The 10000-nt window shown below is 34.0% G+C and overlaps 1 protein-coding gene across 2 annotated transcripts in view; it reads left to right on the top strand.

The window, feature by feature from the left end:
- Positions 1 to 10000, top strand: part of LOC135216395 (uncharacterized) — a 34954-nt gene that overhangs the window by 24040 nt on the left and 914 nt on the right. Inside the window, exons 3-6 of one of the 2 annotated variants that reach the window (XM_064251683.1) lie at positions 631 to 807; positions 1626 to 1883; positions 3411 to 3608; positions 8852 to 8941. In XM_064251683.1, coding sequence (XP_064107753.1) covers positions 631 to 807; positions 1626 to 1883; positions 3411 to 3608; positions 8852 to 8941 — 723 coding nt within the window. The remainder of the gene's footprint in view (positions 1 to 630; positions 808 to 1625; positions 1884 to 3410; positions 3609 to 8851; positions 8942 to 10000) is intronic. The other variant, XM_064251691.1, reaches the window with a different exon arrangement.

Here is a 10000-nt window from a genome sequence, read left to right as displayed (position 1 = left end):
ATATATATATATATATATATATATATATATATATATATATATATATATATATACTATATATATATATATATATATATATGTCATATATATATATATATATATATATATATATATATATATATATATATATATATATATATATATATATATATATATATATATATATATATATATATATATATATATATATATATAGATTGAAAGGTACATAACAGTGGTATTTATGCAACTGAAGGAATGTTCCTGAAGTCAGCCAGTATGTTATTCATGTTGCAAGTTTATTCTTAACCTTGTTCACCGTTGGTGGAAGATGATTGTTATCAGTCAGATTGAATGTCAGGCTCCCTTTTAGAGGTTCTCCATATTTCATTTTATGATCAAATAAGAGTGACATAGCGGCCTACTTCTGGAACATTCCTTCAGCCATATAAACAGAATTATGCTCTATCTTCTAATCCCTTACCTGTCCGTTGTAACAGGACCACACACACACACACACACACACACACACACACATATATATATATATATTTATATATATATATATATATATATATATATATATATATATATATATATATATATACTATATATATATTATACAAACTTAATAGGATTGTTTTTTACAAGCTTTCTGCGAAGAAGGGTTCGAGCAAATAGGAGAGAAATGTTTGAAGTTCGAGACGGAATTTCGACTGACTTTCGCAGAAGCTCACGAGTTTTGCCTGGAACAGCATGGGGCATCTTTGGCTCTCATTGACTCAGCTCGACACTTCAAGGCTATCATCGACCACATCATCACAAATGGTATATTTTCCACTTGAAAAACTTGCTGTTGATTTTTCTAAATCGAGAATTAAGCCACCGGAATATAAACAGATATTAACTAAGACAATTAAATGACTCGCATAATGCTGAGAAAAATTATCTAAGACATATATTCAAAGTTGAAATCATAAAAGTAGACTGAGAAACTTTGAAGATCTAGAATGTAACTCTACTCGTAAGCTTTATTCCTCATCAGAGATAATCACAGGCGGTACTCCTGAATAGTATAGTTTATCATTGCATTTTGCTCCATATCGGAATTCTTCGTCAAAGGTGTGGAATAATAGCTACTCTTTGGCTGACAAGAATTCTTTGCCGTATTTCTCGACTTTTCAGTTGCCTTGCTTTTTCCTTTACTTCTTTTCTTAATGGTTCCTTCCAAATTGTCTATTGGTCTAATTTTCGGGAAATATTTAAGAGTAAATCCTCGTTTCCTGTCCCCTGAGTCTGAAATGACTCGGTCATTCAAGATAGAGAAAACTTAGTATATTAATCATTCTTCTGTCTCATTATAAAGGATAGACTTCCTCTCCGGCATTGCTAATAGTAACTTTTTTTGGCACTGTTGATACTAACTTGTTTTACTTTTCACCTGGAGTAAAAGATTTCCTCCTAGAAATTATAAACAATAATTAATTTCTTTTTCATGAAGATTACAGGACTCTCGTCTTGGGTTAGTAAACATTAACGTCTTTTTTTTTTCTCATCACAAGGAATGAAAAAATATCTCTTTCGAGTAGTAATGAATAGCAGTTACATCGTGATTATAAACTATAACGTATTTCTTCTTCCATCAGGAATGAAAGAATCCTTCTGGATTGACGGAACCGACAGAGGGCACGAGGGCCAATGGACCACGAAAGAAGGTCAAGATTTCCCGATGGGAACTCCTTTCTGGGCAGGCTTCCCAGATTATCAAGAGCCCAACGGAGGAACAAAAGAGAACTGTGCACATATCAACAACGGTCAGAGTTTTTATATTAATGACGTAGACTGCAATTCAGCCTTTTGGTTCATATGTGAACAAGCAAATAACTACGACCAATATTACAAAAGTAAGTATAGGTAACTAAAATTTTTACAGAGAAATATGCAAAATTGTTTAACTGAATTTTATTTGGAAATATCTACAGAAAAATAACAATTTAAATAATTTTCTTACATAGATTATGCCGTAAAATAGTACATGCGTACTTACAGTTGCTCCTCTGTGATTATGAAAGTAGCATTTTTGTCAAAAAAATTAGTCAAAGAAAATTTTTTAATAAACAATAGTCAACCTTCATAAATTATAAGCAATAAAATTAAGGTCAAGTTTAGGAAAGTCCAGTGGAAGAAAATGTTATAAGGTATATACCCAGGATATTTATTATTTGGAAAAGCAAAAACAGCATTAATACCAACGCATCAGTTATTCCCCCTCATTCAATGCAATGAGATCTTTGACGGATTTTACCACAGAAGCTGAAAGGAGAGACCTGATCCCCACATCCAACCCAAGAAAAAGAAAGTAAAAGAACAAAGTAGGTCTTCACACCAAAATGGGAAATAGAATGAAGACGAGAGGTCTAAAGCTTGGCAGATGAAGAAAAAAAGGACCATGAAGCGTGTAATTAAAATACTTCATAAATCCACAGAATAAATTTAAAATGTGGGGCTTAATATATCTTACGAGGTCTCCTGAGGGAAGTAACGACTCGGTTAAGTGAAACGCTGCCCAACGTAGTACTTTGGGCAATAAAGCAAGAAAGAAAGGTGTAGAGAAGAGATAAACATAGGGTCACGAATGTGAACACTGCCTTTGATTTACTCTTGCAGAGAAATATGATATGAATCTTCCAAATAATGAAGGAAAAGGTAAAGAAATTCTTAATAATAAATAATAATAATAATAAAATAATAATAATAATAATAATAATGATAATAATAATAATAATATCCTTTATTTCGGTTCAGGGCCATATACAATGAACATACAAAATACACAGTAACATACACAATCTAGATATATGAGTCAACATGATAGGAAAAATTAGTAATCGGAATGTATTTAAAAAAAAAAAAAAAAGGAAGCGCTTGCAATTTTTAACAAAATACCAGTGTTTAAAAACAAGAGTTAGCTATTTCAGCTATGCAGAATCTTCAAGAAATGTTTGAAGAAATCTGAGAAGTTAATTGAAGTACAGAAATGGAGAGAAGCCAGGAAGAAGAATAAATGTTTTGGAGTGAGGGAATATGACTAAGATACGAGATCCCCATTCCAATACTATATTTCAAGATAATAGCTGATGGATGAAAGAAGAGATTCGAGTTTGAGTATGAACAACGGTTATTAATAAATCATTGGCATGGATAAATCATTGGCAAAATCATGAACTTAAAATTTCAAATCTCAGAAAAAGTGGGATGAAGCCAGTAAAACAAAAAAGAGCAAAAGAAGTACGGGTAGAAGCAGTGACTATCAAAAGCAACTAATCTCGAGGTTAAATGAAAATCTAGATGAGTAATGCTAAAAGGAGTTAGGTCAGTGGTGAAAGCCACATGGGATGTGTATATTGTACTAATTTCTTCATTTTTCACAGATGAGTCAGCTTCTGAGCCTCTGTGTCTATTAGACTACATTGCTCTTGGTGGCAAATGTATATCATTCCTGAATGAATATGCAGTTCCATGGAGTGAAGCAAATCTGCGGTGTGGGGATCTGGAGTACCCAGGAGAACTGGCTATCGTGGATGATATTGAATTATTAAGAGCGATATCTGTTCATCTTAATGAAGGGTGTAAGTCAAGTACTGTGTGAATTGATTTCTTGGCTACAGAGGTATAATTGGTTATTCTGCTCCATCTTAATTTCTTCCTCTTCTTTCTTATCTTCGATATTTATACATGTCTTCATAAAGTGATAACAATAGGAAATAGAATAATAGCGAGGATAAATTTAAGCATAATGGCTGAATCAGTAAAATTAAATGCGTACATTATCTTTTCTCTACTTATTGCTTTTTTATTTGTGGCAAACAAGAGAAAAAAATTTCACATGCAAAATATTCAGATACAGGCCTAAGTAGAGAGTAGGTCAGTTATGGTGAGCAGTAGAAGAGCTTAGTTCAGTAGGTGGCGGTGGTAATCTTCAAAGTATAAATGATATTACTTGGTTTTTTGCATCAACTTTTATTCACCTCACAGGGTGGTCGGGATCGCAATGGATGTAAACACTTGAATGGATCAAGAAGTTTTTATCCTGTTCTATGAGTGGCAAAGTATTGAATGTTGGTCACATTGTTGCAGCTGCTGTGAATGGGAGGCCAGAGGGCAACTACTATGAGTTTCACAGCCGATGTCCCGGTGTTTTTCCGGAATTAAATTTTATGACCGTACCTGACAGAGATGTCACTTTGATACAGGTTATCTTACATCCCGGCCAAATTTTTTTTTTCTGTATTCTGTATTACGAAAGTTGCATAATTCTAGTAATTATAAGAGTAACACCGACTTCTTGTAGACATCGCCAGAAAACTCAGAGGAATGCCTTTCGAAGGTATAATGATGTAACATATGACGTCATTAACTTTCCTCCTTCTCGATTGATAATTGTCTATTCGTGAAAAAGTCCCAACCTCTGCAACGATGAAAAACAACCAATACTCCTTGTTTACACTTTTTAATAGTAGTAGTAGTAGTAGTAATAGTAGTAGTAGACTTGGATGTCCGAGTGTACTCCTTAAACACTACCCGCCCCCCCTCCCAAAAGGGCCCCATACTCATTTACCTGTTCAAGCTTACATATGGTTTGCCACGGGACTCCTCACTTCTAAGCAATTGTGGAAGTCGAATCACAAAAGCTGTCCTACAACCACGGGGACAATGACTTATCATAGTCGCCATTCTTGAAGCCTTGACAAAGTACGAATATTCATTCAGAATTTCAGAGATAGCAATTTGTCGTCATCACCTTGTGAGAGGAGTCGGGACGTCATATGTTTACGTCACATATCACTTTAAACTCATACATTAGAGTAATTCTGCCACTGGCTTCGGCTGCTTTATTTTACTCTTATGAATATAATTTTTTATAATATAAGTAATATATATATTAGGTAGGAATGTAAAGTATACTATGGCTAAGTAATATCTTTGTCAAATGCACAGATAAAAAGTTATTCCAGAAAAACACCGGGACAAAGGCTGAATCTCATTGTCGGGCTGTCCTGTGGTGGGTGACTGATGTAGTGCATTGAAAGTGTAACTTAAGGGCATTGTGTGGGTGTGAGGAGGAGGAATGTTTATTTGGTTGTATTCGAGATGGGAATCTAATGTAGGTCAAGATCCTTCAGAATAGGTACGTTTGTTTTTGGTCAGGTGCTGATGATAAAGGTTTTGATAATCGAGGAAGTGCTGTGTGGTTCACATATGTGTTTGTTGATGGTATAATCTTGATTTGGCAGGAGATACATTCCAAGAGGCACATGCCAAACCTATGGCTACAACATCGGAAGGCCACCTTGCTTATCTTTAGTGTGGCATTCGTGCCAGTTTGTTGTGAACATGGACCTTATGATGAAGTTTGATGTCTGAATGGGTGGCTGCATTGGGAAGGAGTGATTAAATAACCTGGTCCAATTGCCTGTTGAAAGTGCATATTATTCATAAGTACCTGGGATATTCTCTCGAATTCAACTTCTGTGTTTTACCATGAAGAGCAGTGAGAGATGGCCTTCTCAGTAGGCACTCATTACAGTGTTCTTATATCACCCAGGGCACTTTTTCTGCCTTCTCAGGTAATAGGTTTCATTTAAATTGTAGGTTGAATGTAAATTGTGGTACTATTCCTTGGTCAGTTCCAGTGATTAGAATGTCCAGAAATGGGAGCTTTCTGTCAGTGCAATATTCACAAGTACAGCCTATTCCTTACAGTGATGTAAGGCTTCCTGGAGGCATTTCTTCTACACCTACGTGCACAGACAAATGGTATTGATGCTACACTTGCCCATGTCTTCCTCAACAATCCCAAATATGTAAATATGTGAAGAGAAAGCCTGGAAGGGAACCCCTGTTGACATTGATTTTCTAGATGTACAAGTGCCCTCAATGGATAGAAAGGAGCCTTTTATATAGCCCTATATATATATATATATATATATATATATATATATATATATATATATATACATATATATATATATATATATATATATATATATATATATATATATATGTATATATATATATATATATATATATATATACATATATATATATATATATATATATATATATATATATATATATATATATATATATATATGTAGTGCCCTTGCTTTATTGCTTGTTCTCATCTGTCACAAATGCAAGGATTCGTTCATATTTATCCCTTTTTATTCATTTGCATTGTATAACACCACCAATGTAAAGTAGTCTCAGGATTCTTTGAAAGACACAATGAAGTTGTTTTTCTACCTTCATTCACACTAAAAAAAATATGCAGTAAGTTTACAATTTTTGTTTGTCTTGAAAGTAGAGGTGAAGTCTTGATGTTTGAGCCTTTCTTCCCCACAGCTTCTGAGAGAGGCTTGTCACCTCACTCTGAAGGCTCTCTTACTAATCTGCTTTCTTTGCTTCCTCTGCTTCTAGTAGACATCCTCCAAAGAGATGTTCCCTCCCAAAAATGGGAAGGTCTTTATCTGTTGCTGCCTTAATTGGTTAATAGGGCGGAAATGAATTTTAACACATCCTTCAATGGGTCTGACTTCTGACATCACTGGAAAATGCCTTGGTTCCGGTAGAAGGTGAAAAGTCCATCTCTTAACGTTATCATAAAGCAACGAATGCATATAAACGCCTTACTCCTTTGGGTTATATCGAGAAACACTTCCGTTGCTCACGCCTCTCTCTCTCTCTTTCTATTCTTTTATTCTATCAGTGGATTCCTCTCTTTTTCACTATTTCTGTGTTATTTTCTTATCTCTCTCTCTCTCTCTCTCTCTCATCTCTCTCTCTCTCTCTCTCTCTCATATCTATATATATATATATATATATATATATATATATATATATATATATATATCATTTGAGCTACTAGCAGACTCAGTAGCGTCACTGTCCGTTCCTGATTTCGTTCCCCGTCCAAACCGCGGACAGTAGTTCGATCCCATGGGGGGGGGGGGACGAAATTATTATCAACTAAAAAAATTCCCCCTCGGTACATATATGAAAATATAATCAATTCCGAGGTAGAGCGTATTAGATATTAAAGGACATTTGTAGCTCAAATGATTTATATGGAATCACGGTGATGTGATAAGTATTCATATATATATATATATATATATATATATATATATATATATATATATATATATATATATATATATATATACATTAGCTGTACCTGCCACACGTTGCTGTGGCTCAGTCTGGTTAAATGGAATAGAAAGAGGAGAGAGAGCTCCTTTCTCTTACTCTCTTTCTCTCTCCAACCTCACTGTCTCTTTCCCTCTTTCTTCTAACTAATACCAACTTCTCTCTCTCTCTCTCTCTTCCTCCACCCAAACAACCGCTCTTCTCTGTCTCTTTATTTGCCTGTCTGTCTGTCTGTCAATCTCACTTTTTCTATCTTTTTCCTACCTAAATCGATATCCAACCCCCTCTACCATGTTAACAAATTTTAACGTTCGATGAATGTAGCCATATATGAATAATTATCACATCCCTGTCACTGTCATCTTGATTTCGTCCCTGTCCGCTGGACGGTGGTTCGATCCCACGAGAGGACAAAATTATTATCAACTTAAAAATTCTCCTTCGATTACATATATGAAAATATATCAATTCCGAGGTAGAGCGAATTAGACATTAAAGGACATTTGTAGCTCGAATAATTTATATGAATCACGATGATGTGATAATTATTCATAATATGCCTAGGTAGGTTCGTCAAATGTTCGAATTTGTTAACATGGTAGCGGAGGTTGGATATCGATTCTAATTATGAATAACCGAGTTCGACGGTGATTTGTAAGGTAAAACTCTGTATAAACTTAAAACCTCACTTGTTAGCCGAATTGATAACGTCACTGTTTCGTCTTGATTTTGTCCCGGTCCGCTGGACGGTGGTTGAATCTCACGAGAGGACGAAATTATCACCAACTACAAAATTTCCCTTCGGTTTACATATACAAAAGTGTATCAGTTCCGAGATACAGCAAATTAGATATTAAAGGACATTTGTAGATCTAATAATATAGTATATATATATATAATATATATATATATATATATATATATATATATATATATATATATATATATATATGTGTGTGTGTGTAAACCATGCTTTATCCTAGTCTTTTCTTAACCATTTTCTATTAAAGAATGTGTATACTTATTCGTTGACTTGCTGACTTATCAAATCTTGTAATGATTTTTGATATTATTCTGACTGTTAATAATTGAATAACTGGTGAATATTCGAAAATTCTTCTTCGGGTGAACAAGAATAAACTATTCTCATAACACAATAGTGGCCTTATTTTTTATAGCCGGCGTAATAACTTTTTATGGTATAAACATATCTGTCTGCATTCTGCACGCGTTAGATATTATATAGAAGCATTATTTACACCTACGTTAGTGTTCAGGCACGTAGAGAAATGTCATTGTTGCCCTCTGTTAGGACTGAGAGACCCATTTGATCATTGATGATTGGAAAAATGTAAATCTGGAAAAAATGATCTTCAAGGAATGTTCTCTTCTCCCATAGATGCTTCATAAATTAACATTTCTCAACCATAAATTACCATGATCTATAGAAAGGAATGATTTTCCTTAGCAAACCGAAAAGCATCGCTCAATTTATACATAACAGCCAATCCAAACAACCCTAGAAAGATGGTTATTACCATACTCAAGTCCCCGGTAGAAATGATCCATAAGGCCTTTTACTGAGGGGCTCAAAGATCGTGTAGAAAATAATTTTGTTATCTCATTGTCACATAGAAAATAATATTTTTACATCAAATTGCAGGGCTGACAGATCATGATTACTGGCTTGGAGGCTACGACGAGGGTCACGAAGGTCTTTGGACATGGACCAATGGATCGGGGGTTCCTATGGGTTTGTAACTGTAATTCTTTTGTTATATAAAATCTAGAATTAAACAGTTGACGGTATGATGAATCTATTAAAAAATGAAATTGGAACTCATTTTATTTCAAATGTCTGGTGAATAAATTAATTGATATTTTTATTGCCAATGTTTGAACAAAAAAGAGTAAAAATTTCGTAACATATGTTTACTACATATTTCCATATAAATGATAAAAACTTTTTCCACATATGTTAGCTAAATCTGTTACTGTAAATTATCGTAACTCAAATTAATCAATTTTCTCATTACAAATGTTTGGCAAAGAAAGAAAATGAAATCTTTGTTACAAGTATTTATCACACAGATGAATTATAATATTAACACAAATATTTGATACACAAGCAACGAACATGTTTTGCACAAACATTTCCTACGTATATGATTAACATATTCCTTGAGATTATTTGTAAAATTTCAGAGTTTTTTATTGACTAACCCAGCCACCAGGCTGTGAATATGCAATGTTATTCATCTTTTTTTTTCTATCATTCGCTGATCTAAATCCCGAGGCTCAGAAGACGCATGAAAATCATCAAAGTTCGAGAAAGATGAAAGAAAACAGATGGTTGAAAACCAAATATATTACAGGGTACGCAAAGATACTCAACTTGAATTTTTCCCATAAGAGATTGCGTACCACGAAAGTCACCAAGCAGTTGTAATCTAATGCCATCATCAAGGACGAGGCTCTGATGTCACATGAAGCGTCAGTACGTACGCTACAGATGTAAAAACCATCCATTCAAGATTTTTTCTTCATACCATGCAGTCACGATTTTCTCTATACCATGAGTTCAAGATTTTTTTAATACCATGTATTCAGAATTTTCTATTTTACACCACGCATTCTGGGCTTGATCTTGGTAACTTGCATCCAGGATTTTCTCTTTACACTATGAATGCTAGGCAGCACTACAAACACAATACAGTCGTATTTCTGGTAAATTACTACCATAACATTAATTTTTAACAGGTATGTTTTAGTAAATTCAAAATGTGATCCACAAAAATGAAAGTTTGGCTAC

The sequence above is a fragment of the Macrobrachium nipponense genome, chromosome 19, assembly GCF_015104395.2.
Source record: "Macrobrachium nipponense isolate FS-2020 chromosome 19, ASM1510439v2, whole genome shotgun sequence".
NCBI classification, from domain to species: domain Eukaryota; kingdom Metazoa; phylum Arthropoda; class Malacostraca; order Decapoda; family Palaemonidae; genus Macrobrachium; species Macrobrachium nipponense.
This window is presented reverse-complemented; position numbering and strand designations above follow the sequence as displayed.